The 16088-nt window shown below is 43.4% G+C and overlaps 2 protein-coding genes across 3 annotated transcripts in view; one reads left to right on the top strand and one right to left on the bottom strand.

Moving 5' to 3' along the window:
- Positions 1-1014: 1014 nt before the first annotated feature.
- Positions 1015-15660, bottom strand: ATP5F1A (ATP synthase F1 subunit alpha). 2 transcript variants are annotated; one of them, XM_055233429.2, is made up of 12 exons: positions 15301-15660; positions 12204-12282; positions 8526-8695; positions 6670-6843; positions 6412-6578; positions 4966-5114; positions 4197-4348; positions 3863-4087; positions 3241-3348; positions 2967-3111; positions 1369-1519; positions 1015-1231 (listed from the first exon to the last, which is right to left on the bottom strand). In XM_055233429.2, the coding sequence occupies exons 1-12, from the start codon at positions 15358-15360 to the stop codon at positions 1150-1152; spliced, it is 1662 nt and encodes a 553-aa protein (XP_055089404.1). In that variant the 5' UTR covers positions 15361-15660; the 3' UTR covers positions 1015-1149. The 2 variants fall into 2 exon arrangements, with proteins under 2 accessions (XP_055089404.1, XP_055089405.1); XM_055233430.2 differs by having other exon boundaries at positions 6736-6843; positions 15301-15447.
- Positions 15661-15944: 284 nt separating this feature from the next.
- HAUS1 (HAUS augmin like complex subunit 1) overlaps positions 15945-16088 on the top strand; it is a 29271-nt gene continuing 29127 nt past the window's right edge. Inside the window, exon 1 of the mRNA XM_063645374.1 lies at positions 15945-15964. The gene's annotated coding sequence lies outside the window, so the exon portion shown is untranslated. The remainder of the gene's footprint in view (positions 15965-16088) is intronic.

The following is a 16088-nucleotide window of genomic DNA, read 5'->3' as shown; positions in this document are numbered from 1 at the left end:
AAATAAAGTAGCTGTTAAAATATTAAAAGATGGCCGGGTGTGGTAGTTCACACCTGTAATCCCAGCACTTTGGGAGACCAAGGCAGGAGGATCACTTGAGCCCAGGAGTTCATCATCAGCCTGGACAACATGGCAAGACCCTCTCTCTACAAAAAGTAGAAAAATTGGCTGGGTATGGTGGTATGTGCCTGTGACCCCAGCTACTCAGGAGGCTGAGGTGGGAGAATCAATTGAACCCAAGTGGCAGAAGCTGCAGTGAGCTGAGATCACACCACTGTACTCTAGCCTGGGTGAGAGAGATGGAGACCCTGTCACAAAACAAACAAAAGATATCGGCAGGTTTTCATAATCCTACGCATTCTATCTTCTCAGCTTTTGTTCCCAGCAATTTTTTCATTTCCCTGAGAATTTTAACTGTCCTATTATTTTCCTGCCTACAGTACCTCTTTATGCAGGTACATCCTCTGGGCAGAGAAGGCAGCTATGCTCTTCAGTATTGTCAGCCTGCCGCATATATCCAGTTTAGGAATTTCTCTTAAACACAAAGTACTCTAGAAACTTAAGAGCAGCCAGGCGCAGTGGCTCACACCGTAATCCCAGCACTGTGGGACGCCAAGGCAGGTGGATCACCTGAGGTCAGGAGTTCGAGACCGGCCTGGCCAACATGGTGAAACCCCGTCTCTACTAAAAATACTAAAAAACTAGCCAGGCGTGGTGGTGGGCACCTGTAATCCCAGCTACTCGGGAGGCTGAGGCAAGAAAATTGCTTGAACCCGGGAGACGGAGGTTGCAGTGGGCTGACAGGGTGCCACTGCACTCCAGCCTCAGTGACAGAGTGAGAATCCATCTCAAATAAAAAAAAAAACAAAAAAAAAACAACTTACAAAGAGCTCAGCCTTGAATTATCTAGCCCAGCTGACTGTACCAATATTCAAGTAAAATAGATCAAGAAGCATCCTTACCAATTTCTCAATTTGATCTTGGTTTTAAAGAATAACACAAATGACAGAAAACTATGCATTATGGAACCTTTATTTTTCATGTGATTTCTGTACACAAGGAGTATGAGAGTAACCCTTTTACAAATGGAACTCATTTACTAGAACAATGACAAAACTGAACTGGTATTTGATGTGAATCCACAGGAGTTTAAGCTTCAAATCCAGCCAAGAAGTTTGTTACAATCTCTTTCAGCTTTGCATCTGATTGTTCTGAGATCTTTCCATCAGCCCTATTTGGAAATAAAAGGTCTTAAGTTCTGACCTGGAAAAAATTTTAATGACTAGCCTAACTACAGATTTGAAAATAATTTTAACTTCATATCTTAAACATAACTTTACAAAAAGATGCCAACAATTGCATTCATACCTGATAGTGCCCAACAAGGCTTGGTGCTGGCTGATGACATGAGACAAGAAAGCATTCTCAAACTTTGTAATCTTGCTGGGCTCCAGTTTATCAAGATACCCCCTTACACCCGCATAGATAACAGCCACTTGTTCTTCAATAGCCATGGGAGCTGAAAAGATACAAAAAGAATGCCAAGTGAGTTGCTCAAAGAAATGAATGCCATGTTACTAAGGTCAGGAAAACTTACTTTTTCTCCAATTCCTAACATGTCCCTGTAAATTATCTATTCTTCACAATCTCAGTGACCTAGAACTCTACCTAATAATCCTTCCTCCCTCCTCCGACAGAAAACAGTTATTTCTTGTATTTTCAAGGCTTGAGATATAATCTTTCAGTATAGTCCATAAGCACTGTTTATAATCTGACAGTGTTAATACTGTTTTGAGTATAAATATTTTGCTGAAATCACTTGACAAAATAAAAACATATTAACTTTCTTTTAAATCTGCCAAATTACACATTCATATAGCCAAGTGGGGGAGGGGACTCTAACAGGCCTTAATTCCTGAAAGGAAGACATTAAATATACTTAAGTTTTCCTGGTTGTGAAGCCCCTATCATTTACATTCAAATGATAATAAGAAATGTAGTTTGGGCCGGGTGCGGTAACTCACACCTGTAATCCTAGCACTTTAGGACTCTGAGGTGGGTGGACCACTTAAGGTCAGGGGTTCGAGACCAGCCTGGCCAAAATGGTAGAGGTTTTACCATTTCTACTAAAAATATACTCCAGCCTGAGTGACAGGAGACTCTATATTAAAAAAAAAAAGAAAAAAAAAAGGTAGTTTGGGGCCGGACATGGTGGCTCACGCCTATAATACCAGCACTTTGAGAGGTGGGAAGATGGCATAAGGCCAGGAGTTCAAGACCAGCCTGGGCAACATAGTGAGACCTTGTCTCTACAAAATATAAAAAAATTAGCCAGGCATGGTAGTGCATGCCCATAGTCCTAGCTACTCAGGAAGCTAAGGCTGCAGGACTGCTTGAGCCCAGGAGTTCAAGACTGCAGTGAGCTATGATGGCACCACTGCACTCCAGCCTGGGTGACACAGCAAGACACTGTCTCTCTTTAAAAAACAAAATACAGGGCCGGGCATGGTGGCTCACGCCTGTAATCCCAGCACTTTGGGAGGCTGAGGCAGGGTGGATTGCTTGAGGTCAGGAGTTTGAGACCAGCCTGGCCAACATGGTGAAACCCTGTCTCTACTAAAAATACAAAAATTAGCTGGGCATGGTGGCTCACGCCTGTAATCCAAGCTACTCAGGAGGCTGAGGCAGGAGAATCGCGTGAATCCGGGAGGTGGAGGTTGCAGTGAGCCAAGGTCGTGCCACTGCACTTCAGCCTAGGCCACAAGAATGAAACTTCGTCTCAAAAAAAAAAAAAAAGAAAAACCAAAAATCAAAAAACAAATGTAGTTTAAGTAAAAGTGCCTTTGATGAAAGATAACAGATAACAACACATAGTATAGGCCATGATATATGATGTAGCTTTGTAGGCCTGGGAAGACCTTGATACACAATAGCAACCTGACCAAATGAAGAAAAGAACAACTCACAATACTGTCCTTGCTTCAGCAACTCAGTTAGACGCACGCCACGACTCAAAAGTTGTTGAGTGGCAGCATCGAGGTCAGAACCGAACTGGGCAAAAGCAGCAACCTCACGATACTGAGCCAATTCCAGCTTCATGGTACCTGCTACCTGAAATACACAAATTACTGTACTGTAACTCAATGACACAGAGCACTACACAAACATAGTTAATATATTAATACCTTAAGATACTAATCTAATGATAGCCCCCTTACTGCCAAAGTGATGCAAAATTACCTGCTTCATAGCCCTGGTTTGGGCAGCGGATCCCACACGAGACACAGACAGACCAACGTTAATTGCAGGGCGGATACCTTTGTAGAACAATTCTGTTTCCAAGAAGATCTATAACGTAGGGAAATACGCATGCTAGCAAGCTTAAAGTAAGAAATCAACTATCTTCAAATTTAAGTCATTATGCCAAAAAGCTGAAACTCAAAACCTAACAATGCAAAGCATCAGTATCCCAAATCTTTCAGGACCTGAACTGACCTGTATATTTTATTGCTGCAATTAGGAGATGTGCATGAGATGAGAAAAAAACATAATAGACAACATATTTATACTGAAATATACACAAATGAAGTGATATAATTTCTATTCAATTCAAAATTATCTAGAAGGGAGAACAGTAGTGGTTAAAAATGAAACTAGAATGAAACACACTACTCTATGAAATAACTGGGTGACAAATACATGGGGTTTCACTATGCCATTCTCCTAACTTTTCTATGTATTTGAAATTTTCCATAATAAAAAATAAAATGCATTTAGCATATCAGTCAATATATCATTAGTCTCAACCAATGCCTTAGAATTATCCAAATCTTTTTTTTACATTTAATCATTAAAATAATACCTGTCCATCAGTGATGGAAATGACATTTGTTGGAATGTAAGCAGACACATCACCAGCCTGTGTTTCTATGACTGGCAAAGCAGTCAAAGAGCCACCACCAAAAGCATCATTCATTTTGGCTGCTCTCTCCAGCAACCGAGAGTGTAAGTAGAACACATCACCAGGATAGGCCTCACGACCAGGGGGTCGGCGGAGCAACAGAGACATCTGACGGTAAGCAACAGCCTATGGTACAGAATAGGTTTGTGAAGTTAACCTATTAAATAGAAGTTGCATATTGTGAACTTTTACTTCAGTACAAATAAATGGATTCTAAAAATATATTTCCTTTGACCTGTTTGGATAAGTCATCATAGATGATCAAGGCATGTTTCCCATTGTCTCTAAAATACTCTCCCATGGAACAGCCAGAGTAAGGAGCCAGGTACTGAAGTGGGGCAGCATCCGAGGCCGTAGCCGACACCACAATGGTGTACTTCATGGCATCTGAGAAAATACATTTTATGTTTTACGATTTTATCAGTATTGTGATTTTAAATTGGAGGCTACTATAAAAATTACCCAAGTGCTAAAAATATTTACATTAAGAGTTAATCAGGCCGGTCGCGGTGGCTCATGCCTGTAATCCCAGCACTTTGGGAGGCCTAGGCGGGTGATCACCTGAGGTCAGGAGTTCGAGACCAGCCTGACCAATATGAGGAAACTCCGTCTCTACTAAAAATACAAAAATTAGCCAGAAGTGGTGGCATGCATCTGTAATCCCAGCTACTCGGGAGGCTGAGACAGGAGAATTGCTTGAACCTGGGAGGCAGAGGTTGCAGTGAGCTGAGATCGTGCCATCGCACTCTAGCCTGGGCAACAAAAGTGAAACTCCGTCTCAAACAACAAAAAAAGAGTTAATCAGAATCAAACAGCTTCCACTTTAAAGAAACCAACAAAACCTTTAAATGTATTACTGTTTTACATTATTTTACTTACTGATTTGTATTAAAAAGTTCAGCTCATTAGGAATTACAATACACCTTCATTAAGTAGAAGCTATTCTACAATCAGCAGCAACTGGACTTAAGATAATAGCAATGGGACTAAATTTCTTTTAATACCTGCATCTGTGAGTCTCTTCACCAACTGGGCAACAGTGGACCTCTTTTGACCAATAGCAACATAAATACAGTACAGCTTCTTCTTTTCATCAGATCCATCATTGAAACGTTTCTGGTTAATGATTGTGTCAATAGCAATTGAAGTTTTCCTTTAAAAAGAAAAAGTAAATATAAATCTTTCTAAACTTAAAAGGACTTCCCTGTGGGGGAAGAGATCAGACTGTTACTGTGTCTATGCAGAAAGAAGACATAAAAAACTCCATTTTGTTCTGTACTAAGAAAAATTCTTCTGCCTTGAGATGCTGTTAATCTGTAACCATAGCCCCAACCCTGTGCTCGCAGAAACACGCGCTGTGTTGACTTAAGGTTTAATGGATTTAGGGCTGTGCAGGATGTGCTTTGGTAAAAATGTGTTTGCAGGCAGTATACTTTGTAAAAGTCATCGCCATTCTCCAGTCTCGCGTACCTAGGGACATAATGCACTGTGGAAGGCCGCAGGTCCCTCTGTCCAAGAAAGCCTGGGTATTGTCCAAGGTTTCTCCCCACTGAGATAGCCTGAGACATGGCCTCATGGGAAGGGAAAGATCTGACTGTCCCCCAGCCAGATACCTGTAAAGGGTCTGTGCTGAGGAGGATTAGTGAAAGAGGAAAGCCTCTTTGCAGTTGAGATAAGAGGAAGGCACCTGTCTCCTGCTCGTCCCTGGGAATGGAATGTCTTGATGTAAAACCCGATTGTACATTCTATTTACTGAGATAGGAGAAAACCACCTTATGGCTGGAGGTGAGACATGCTGGCGGCAATACTGCTCTTTACTGCACTGAGATGTTTGTGTAAAGTCAAACATAAATCTGGCCTACATGCACATCAAGGCACAGCACCTTTCCTTAAACTTATTTATGACACAGAGGCCTTTGCTCACGTTTTCCTGCTAACCCTCTCCCCACCATTACCCTATAGTCCTGCCACATCCCCCTCACCGAGATAGCAGAGATAATGATCAATAAATACTGAGGGAACTCAGAGACCAGTGCCAGCGTGGGTCCTCTATATGCTGAGCACCAGTCCCCCGGGCCCACTGTTCTTTCTCTATACTTTGTCTCTGTGTCTTATGTCTTTTCTCAGTCTCTCAACCCACCTGACGAGAAATACCCACAGGTGTGGAGGGGCTGGCCCCCTTCATCTGGCGCCCAACATGGGGCTCAAACCCATGACTCTGGGATTAAGAGTCCCATGCTCTACTGACTGAGCTAGCTTGTCCCACTTGACAAGAAATACCCACAGGTGCGGAGGGGCTGGCCCCCTTCACTTCCCAGCTAAAATTTTACTATTAATCCTCGTATTAGATTCTAATGTCCCCATTACCATTTACCATTCCAAGACTAAAAAGTAATCCTTCCATTGAGCAAATTTTAGTTAGAACTTTTAATATGCTTTTGAGTCTTTACCCAGTCTGTCGGTCACCAATAATCAGCTCACGCTGACCACGACCAATTGGCACCAAGCTATCCACAGCCTTAATGCCAGTCTGCATTGGTTCCCGCACTGAAATTCGAGGAATGATACCGGGGGCTTTCAGACCAACTCGCCTACGGGTCTTGGAACCAATTGGACCCTGTTAAAAAAATAAAAAGAAAAACCCTAAGCATAATCAGTTTTGATGTTTGTTGGAAGCTGCAACTATATCTAATGAACATTAAACCTACCTTTCCATCAATAGCATTACCAAGGGCATCAACTACACGACCCAACAGCTCCTCACCAACTGGAACGTCCACAATGGCTCCTGTCCTCTTCACTATATCTCCTTCCTTAATTAGTTTATCATTTCCAAACACGACAACACCAACATTGTCAGGTTCCAAGTTCAAGGACATACCCTGCACAAAAGACACAACTGAACATCAATGAAGCTGAATGGGCACTCCTCTCCATACACCAATACTACATAAGAAAATAGGAGGAAAAGCAGTATTGTCCTTTTCACCTGGTTTATTCTTGAGTACTTTTCCAACTAACAAACAACCCTCTCTGATTAAGACTTTTAAAATAGCTACATGTTCCCCTGAATAATCTTAGGACAGCACATTGATAAGCCTAATATGCTCACTATCATATCCTTAAATAACTATTACAGAAGCAAAGAAATTGGACAGGTTAATAAGCGTTTTTCCACTGCATTTTCTTTGGCAATGACTCTTGGGCTGGGTGATCAGTATGAAATAAAGTGATGAAGGCCAAATGGAAATCTTCAGACAAATTTGATTATCATCTTATTTATGTGTGAGAAGCTCCATAAACAGTTTCAAAATTTATTCAAAATCTGTACTCTTCGAGTTAGTAGAAAGTGAAATTAAAAGCTACCTAACTGTAACCAATCAAATACAAATTTTCATAACGTAACAGCACCAAATCACCTCTCATCATTACAACTATATTTTAGATCCTTAAATCATGTCTGAAGCAAAAAGGCTATTCCAGGAATAGTCTGGTCAGTAATGAAAACTCTGGAGAAGTACTTGGAGTATCATGAAATATCATTACAGATCCAAAAACTTTAACCTACATCTCTCATGTTCAATACAGCATCCACTAACCACATGTGGCTATTTAAATTTGTCAAATTTAAAAGATTAAAAATTCAGTTCCTGTCACACTAGCCACATTTTACATGATTAATAGTGATAGTATAGTAAGTACCACGTTAAACAGCACAGATGTATTCTCATCACTGCAGAATACTATGTATTTCCAATACTATTGGACAGCACTGTTCTAGACACTTCGATTTTAAAAGCTAAAAGGGGAACTCAGAATTAATCTGTTTCGACCTCACCTTTCAAAGATAAATACTGTATACTGAAGATGCTAAATTGGCCAATGTCTTACAGCTAATGATAACTTTGGGCTCTGTAATTAGTCTTCCATATCAAGTGGCTCTGTTTCCGTAGTAGACATTAGCAAGAGTATCAAGACTATCTTTTCCCCTATCTGTGTGCCTACTAGACAGTTCTACTCTCTCCAGTTTATCCAGATGCCATCCTCTGCTTTCCCTAACTCCTACAACTTATTTCTCATACCCTGACAGATGAGGCTCAACCCAATACAAAGTAGACTTACATCATTAGAGAGCTTCTGATAGCTACACCAAAACTCACCTTTGAACAAGAGGTCTACTCACTAGAAATACAAAGTCATGGACTTCCAATTTCCACCAGAAAAATTTTGTTGAAGTTATCAAATGCTTTGCTTTTGTATAAAATTAGCTTAACAGCAAGATAGAACAGACTTGAACTTCTTGGATTTGGGGTGAAAGTTTACTCAATTTTATATTTTGGAGCCAGTGGCTACAAGTTATGTATAAATCAGTCCCTAGAGTAAAAAAACCTGGCTAATTCAAACCCTTAAGTTTATTCTCTTTACAATCTATGATAATAACAAGAAAAAAATCTGAGGCAAATTGAGATAGTTTTTTAAAAACCTGATACAATCTTTGAATCGCTGAATGAATAACTGAGAAGACTTAGATCCTAAAACACCAAAATCGTATTTTATGATTTACCTTTAAGCCTGAAGAAAACTCTACCATTTCTTCTGCTTGAACATTCCTCAGCCCATGTACGCGGGCAATACCATCGCCAATACTTAAGACACGCCCAGTTTCTTCAAGGTCAACAGAGGTATCAGCGCCAAGAATACGCTCTTCAAGAATAGAGGACATCTCAGCAGTCCCTATGGAAGACAATTCAATTCAATTAAAAAAATAATCTGGGCCAGGCGCGGTGGCTCACACCTGTAATCCTAGCACTCTGGGAGGCAGAGGTGGGCAGATCACCTGAGGTCAGGAGTTTGAGACCAGCCTGATCAACATGGAGAACCCCGTCTCTACTAAAAATACAAAATTAGCTGGGCATGGTGGCACATGCCTGTAATCCCAGCTACTCGGGAGGCAGAGGCTGAGGCAGAAGAATTGCTTGAACCCAGGAGGCGGAGGTTGCGGTGAGCTGAAATCGCACCATTGCACTCAAGCCTGGGCAAGAAGGGTGAAAACTCCGTCTCAAAATAATAATAATAATAATAATAATCTGGTCCTCAAATCTTTTCAAAGCCCATTTCTCAACAACAAAAAACTAGTTTTGTGATCATAATAATCAAAATATATTCTACAGACCCAGCACAGTGGCTCATGCTAGCCACAGTGGTAATGCTAGCACTTTAGGAGGCTGAGGCAGGGGAGGTCAGGAGTTCGAGACCAGCCTGGCCAACATGGTGAAATCCCGTCACCACTGAAAATAAGAAAAAAAAAATTAGCTGGGCATGGGCATGCCTGTAGTCCCAGCTACTCAGGAGACTGAGACAGGAGAAATGCTTGAACCTGGGAGGTGGAGGTCACAGTAAGCCGAGATTGTGTCACTGCACTCCAGCATAGGTGACAGAGTGAGACTATCGCAAAAAAAAAAAAAAAATTTATATATATATATATTCTACAATGTAACACGAGATTCTATTTTTAAAAGCTATGAAAATAAAACCAAGTGATTAAGGAAAAAAAATCTTCACAAAACAAATGTAAACCAGACAAAAAGCTAATCAAATTAAGTAAAACCCTTAAAATAAATATTCTCCTTTAATTTCTAAGGAATCTGTAACTATGTTAAAACCTCAATTTTTGGCTAAATTCAATAAAAACATATTTTAAAAACCAACTGTTGGCCAGGCGCGGTAGATCATGCCTGTAAAACCAGCACTTTTGGATGCCAAAGGGGGTGAATTACTTGAGGACAGGAGTTCGAGACCAGCCTGGGCAACATGGTGAAACCCCCATCTCTACTAAAAACACAAAAATTTGCCGGGCATGGTGGTGCATGCCTGTAATCTCAGCTACTTGGGTGGCTGAGGCACGAGAATCACTTGAACCTGGGAGAAGGAGGTTGCAGTGAGCTGAGATAGCCCCACTGCACTCCAGGCTGGAGACAGAGCAAGACTCTAAATAAAAATAAAAATCAACTGTTAACAAAGTGTAAGTGTCTTTCTCTTTCAAGGCACACAGGGTAGTATAGGTGGTATTCTTCATCTTAGCATACAGGGGTTGGGTGCAGTGGCTCACGCCAGTAATAACAGCACTTTGGGAGGCGGGCGGACCACTTGAGGCCAAGAGTTCGGACCAACCTGGCCAACACAGCAAAATCCCATCTCTACTAAGAAAAAAAAATAATAATTAGCCAGCTGTGGTGGTGCATGCTTATAATACCAGCTACTCGGGAGGCTGACGCAGGAGAGAATTACTTGAACCCAGGTGGTGGAAGGTCCAGTGAGCCAAGACTACGCTACTGCACCCCAGCTTGGGCAACAGAGTGAAAGTCATTGTCTCAAAAAACAAAACAAAACAAAATAAAAAACATCCCAGCACTTTGGGAGGCCAAGATAGACGGATCCCGAGGTCAGGGCTTTGAGACCAGCCAGGCCAACAAGGCGAAACTCTATCTCTACTAAAAATACAAAAATTAGCCGGGTGTGGTGGTGCGTGCCTGTAATCCCAGCCACTAGGGAAACTGATGCAGGAGAATCATTTCAACCTGGGAGGTGGAGGTTGCAGTGAGCTGAGATGGCACAACTGCACTCCAGCCTGGGCAACACAGTCTCAAAAAAAAAAAAGGAGGCCGCGCACAGTGCCTCATGCCTGTAATCCCACCACTTTGGGAGGCCAAGGCAAGTGGATCACCTGAGGTCAGGAGTTCGAGACCAGCCTGGCTAATGTGGTGAAACCCCTTCTCTACTAAAAATACAAAAATTAGCTGGGTGTGGTGGTGGGCACCTGTAATCCCAGCTACTCAGGAGGCTGAGGCAGGAGAATCACTTGAACCCGGGAGGCAGAGGCTGCAGTGAGCCCAGATAGTGCCACTGCACTCCAGCCTGGGCAACAAGAGCAAAACTCCATCTCAAAAAAAAAAAAAAAAAAAAGAAAGAAAAGAAAAAACATATATACTGAATGTGTGGGTATGTGTGTACACATACACATATACATATATATACACACACACTCTCACACACATATATATTTAACCTTTATTTTAAAAGTCGAAATACTCATCTCCAAAGAAATTCCCCAACTTATAGTGTCTTCCTATGCTCACCTCCCCACTTCTCTACCGCATCTGTAATGTACAAGTTCACAGATTGCCAAATATCTAGTAGCTACTGCCTTTGAAAAATAAAACCTATCAGTGGACGAGCACAGTGGCTCACGCCTTTAATCCCAGCACTTTGGGAGGCCGAGACAGTCAGATCACGAGGTCAGGAGATCGAGACCATCCTGGCCAACATGGTGAAACCTCGTCTCTACTAAAATACAAAAAATTAGCCGGGTGTGGTGGTGCATGCCTGTAGTCCCAGCTAGCCGGGAGGCTGAGGCAGTGGAATTGCTTGAACTCAGAAGGTGGAGGTTGCAGTGAGCCGAGATCTCGCCATTGCACTCTAGCCTGGCGACAGAGCAAGATTCTGTCTCAAAAAAAAAAAAAAGAATAAAAGAATAAGAAAATCTATCAGTAAGAACTTACATTTTTTCTAATGCCTTTTATAAAAGGAAAAAAGAAGTCTTCCAGAGGTCAGAAAGATTCCATTACCTAGTATATGTTCTTTCTGTTTCTACCCAAGGGCCATTATCGGAACAAAGAAGCCATACTAATATCAAAAGAAAAATATGTAACAGTAGTTCATTTGACTATAACAAGAGAACCATGACAGGGCTAAATGGCAACATTATGGTTTAAGAACCTGACAGTCTATACAAACTACAGAAAAAACTAACAAATGGCCAGGCACAGTGGCTCACGCCTGTAATCCCAGCACTTTGGGAGGCCGAGGCAGGAGGGCGGATCACAAGGTCAGGAGATCGAGACCATCCTGGCTAACACAGTGAAACCCCGTCTCTACTAAAAATACAAAAAATTAGCCGGGTGAGGTGGCGGGTGCCTGTAGTCCCAGCTACTCGGGAGGCTGACGCAGGAGGATGGCGTGAACCCCGGGGGCGGAGCCTGCAGTGAGCCGAGATCGCACCACTGCACTCCAGCCTGGGGGACAGCGAGACTCTGTCTCAAAAAAAAAAAAAAAAAAAAAAAACTAACAAATGAAAAACAACTCACCACAGTTATATCATGTATATAATTTATATCTTCATCTAGTGTGATAATTTATATCTTCATCTAGTAAGTGCAGTGTAGACTGAGAAATAATAACTTACCAGTCTTCTGAAGATGAGTGTTAGAGGCATGGAGGTTCCTTGCAGCAATGAAAGATGAACCCAAAGCATTTCTGGAGACCTAGTGCAAAAGTATTCTTAAAAATTTGATTTTTAACAAAGCCTTTATAAAACTGACAAGCTTAAACAAAGGCCAGCTTAGTGTGATCAAAGTACTGATGAAAATGCTAATTACATATAAAGCATTTTGTTTAAAACGTCAAATGGGAAAGTAGCTTTTAATATATGTGAAAACCTTTTATAGAGCTCCTAGTACACAGTAAACACTCGCATATTTTTAAAATGCAGTCTGTACTTTATTATTATTGTTTTTTTGAGATGGCTCACTGCATCCTCCACCTCCTGGTCTCAAGTGATTCTCAGCCTCCTGAGTAGCTGGGACTACAGGGGCGTACCACCTCCACCAGGTTAATTTTTTATATTTTTGGTAGAGACGGGGTTTCACCATGCTGGCCAGGCTGGTCTCGAATTCCTGACCTCAAGTGATCCACCCGCCTTGGCCTCCCCAAGTGCTGGAATTACAGGCGTGAGCACTGCACCTGGCTTATTTTTTTTCTTTTTTGGGACAGGGTCTCACTCTGTCACCCAGGCCGGAGTGCAGTGGCTCAACCACAGCCCACTACAGCCTCGACTTCCTGGGCTCAGGTAATCCTCCCACCTCAGCCTCCCCAGTAGGTGGGACCACAGGAGTGCACCACCTGGCCAGGCTAATTTTTGTACTTACTTTTTTTGTAGAGACAGGATTTCACCATATTGCCCAGACTGGGCAGTAAAATATATATATATATACACACACACACACACACGCACACACACATATTTTTTTTTCCTTCTGAGATGGAGTCTCATTCTGTCACCCAAGCTGGAGTGCAGTGGCACGATCATGGCTCACTGCAACCTCCACCTCCCAGGTTCAACTGATTCTCGTGCCTCAGCCTCCTGAGTAGCTGGGACTACAGGTGACCACCACCATGCCTGGCTAATTTTTCTATTTTTAGTAGAGACAGGGTTTCGCCACGTTGGCCAGGCTGATCTCGAACTCCTGACTTCGGGTGATCCACCCACCTTGGCCTCCCAAAGTGCTAGAATTACAGACGTGAGCCACTGCGCCCTGCCTGGCAGTCAGTATTTTAAAAAGCAACTGTTGGCGGGGCTCAGTGGCTTATGCCTGTAATCCTAGCACTTTGGGAGGCCAAGGCGGGCAGATTACCTAAGGTCGGGAGTTGGAGACCAGCCTGACCAACATGGAGAAACCCCTTCTCTACTAGAAATACAAAATTAGCTGGGCATGGTGGCACATGCCTTTAATCCCAGCTACTCAGGAAGCTGAGGCAGGAGAATCACTTGAACCTGGGAGGCGGAGGTTGTGGTGAGCCAAGACTGTGCCATTGCACTCCAGCCTGGGCGACAAGAGCAAAGCTCCGTCTCAAAAAAAAAAAAAAAAGCAACTGTTACCAAAATATAAGTGTCCTTCCCTTTAAACGTACCCAATTTTTATTATTTTAACTTTAGATGTATTTTAATTGAGTTGCAGGAATTCTAAGATAAACGGCTTCCTACAAGGGGGCAAAACTCAAAGTATTTCCAATTTTACTTAAAAAAAAAAACAAGCGGCCGGGCACGATGGTTCACGCCTGTAATCCCAGCACCTTTAGAAGGCCAAGGCGGGCGGATCACCTGTGGTCAGGAGTTCAACACCAGCCTAGCCAACATGGTGAAACCCCGTCTCTACGAAAAACTACAAAAAGTAGCAGGGCATGACGGCGGATGCCTGTAATCCCAGCTACCTGGGAGGCTGAGGTGGGAGAATCCCTTGATCCCGAGGGGCGGTGGTTGCAGTGGGCGGAGATCATGCCATTACAATCCAGCCTGGGCGACTGAGCGAGACACCATCTCAAAAAAAAAAAAAAAGCAAACAAAAACTGAATAAATGCTAGAGTTAGAGTAGAAACCAAGAGTTGTGACATGTGGACTTATTTTACTCTCTCAACAAATCCTGCAGCCACCTGGAACTTCCTTCAGTTTCTCCTTCCTTCAAGTTGTAATACTGCGACGACTGGTCACTGTCAATTCTGAAGCCTCTACCTTCCATAGGAGCTGGATGAAAACCGTTAAAAATGCTTTTTTGTTAACAGAAAACCAAGATGCTACCAGCGGTTGTTAAGGCAGCAAAACAGCCAACATGTTTATTTCACCTTTCAAATTGAGATTACTTTTAAAACAAAAAAAAGTGTCGGTGTCAATGCGTGTACACTGAAATCATATTAATTTCACAGGAAACAACGAAAGGCATTAACCCTTACAGCCATTTTCCAAACTTGTTCTCTTTTACTTGAATTCTCCATCACTAAAAATTACTCAAAACCTGGTGGAAAACTCAAGGACAAATTCTTTAAACACATCCAAGTGCCACAAAGCACACTCTGCCGGAGAGACAATTTAGAAACCAGCTTCACTGCTGTCACAGTGCTGGCCACATGAAATGGTTCTTTGCACCTGCACGATGTTTTCACGGTCGTTTCGTATTCAGCACTAAGAGAAAGCCTACTTAAGTATTCCAAAAACCACCTTCATTTATTCCTTTCCTCTAAACTAAGCTCCAGGCAGAGGTGAAATGCTGGGCCTGCTGACCTTCAGACAATGTCAGACTCCCCTGACTAGCTTCAACAAGAGCTGACAGCAGTTTTCTGACCTTCAGCGGGACGCGACCCTAAGAATCGAAAGACAGGAACCTCACCGATTTGGAACAGGCCTCGGAGAGCTAGCGCCCAAGCCCTGACCTTCACCCAAGACCCCCCTTCTCGGGCCGCTGTCAGCCCAAGACAGGAATCTTGAGGCCCTCTCTCTGGACACCATCGAGTTCACTCTCTGCCCTGTACCATTCTGCCTCACTGTGCGCAGGTGGCGAGCAAAACGGCCCCTGTGTCGCCTGCTCTGTCCAGCCCGAGCAGCCACGGGTGCAAGATGGCGGCATCCGCCACAGCCCCTCACTCTCCTGCAGAAAGAGCGCCCGAGCCGGCGCACCACCACCCTGCAACCCCACCCGGCCGCCTCCACCATGCCGGCCCTCGGTGCTCACCAGTCCGGCCCGCCGAGGGAGCGCGCGGACCACGGCCGCAGCAACGCGCACGGACAGCATCTTTGCAGTTACTCCGCAAGCGGTACCTCTGCAGCCGCAGCCTCCGGACTGACTGGGACAAAATGGCCGAGCCGCAAAGAAGGTCAAGACAGCCGGCCCACCTGACCCGGAAGTACTGCCCCTCGGGTTCACACCCCTGTCCCGCCGCCGCTACTGCATTTTTTGGCAGGTTACTTTTTTATGTAACATTTTTAAGTTTAAACCTCAAAATCAATGATTAGATATATTGCAGCTTTGGTCCTGGCATTCGTTATACATTTATTTTGGTCTTTTGAGTCGACCTTGTGGTTGCCCCGGGTGACCACGTGGGTAGCGGAATCTGCTAAGCAGCAGCTCCCAGGCCCCATCCGGTGCTAGAGGCTGAGGGCCTCACCCGTCTGGGGGCGCGGCTGTCTTGAGGACCAGGGCGATTAATAGTGTCGGTTGTGTTAGACCGTAGTTTAGCACGAGTAGCCACAGTGAACAGCTAAACCTCGGGACTGGCCACCAGCAGAGAGCCTCCCACGGAGCCCGTTAATCTGCAGGTCTCTAGCCCCACCTCAGACCCTCTGAGTCGAAAATTTGGGGCAATCTGAATTTTTAACAAACACCCGCACCGTTCCAGGTGATCCGATCTGCGCTCAGGTTAAAGATTCCCAACTTTTTTAGATTCATTCTAAAAGAATCCTGTCATGAATTAGAGCAAACTGTTTAAAAATCCTGATAACTGGGGGAGGGAGAGCATCAAG

The sequence above is a fragment of the Symphalangus syndactylus genome, chromosome 1, assembly GCF_028878055.3.
Source record: "Symphalangus syndactylus isolate Jambi chromosome 1, NHGRI_mSymSyn1-v2.1_pri, whole genome shotgun sequence".
NCBI lineage: Eukaryota > Metazoa > Chordata > Mammalia > Primates > Hylobatidae > Symphalangus > Symphalangus syndactylus.
Note: the sequence above shows the minus strand (reverse complement) of the source record. Positions and strands in the feature narration are given on the sequence as shown.

Bases quoted from the DNA above. Each gene is read 5' to 3' on its own strand.
- ATP5F1A (XM_055233429.2), bottom strand. From the start codon at position 15,360: ATGCTGTCCGTGCGCGTTGCTGCGGCCGTGGTCCGCGCGCTCCCTCGG. The intron at 6,844-8,525 runs GTAAATCATAAA...TCTTTTGTGCAG, and splicing joins AGTTTTCTTCAGGCTTAAAG to GGTATGTCCTTGAACTTGGA. The intron at 1,232-1,368 runs GTATGAATGCAA...ATTTCCAAATAG, and splicing joins GCCTTGTTGGGCACTATCAG to GGCTGATGGAAAGATCTCAG.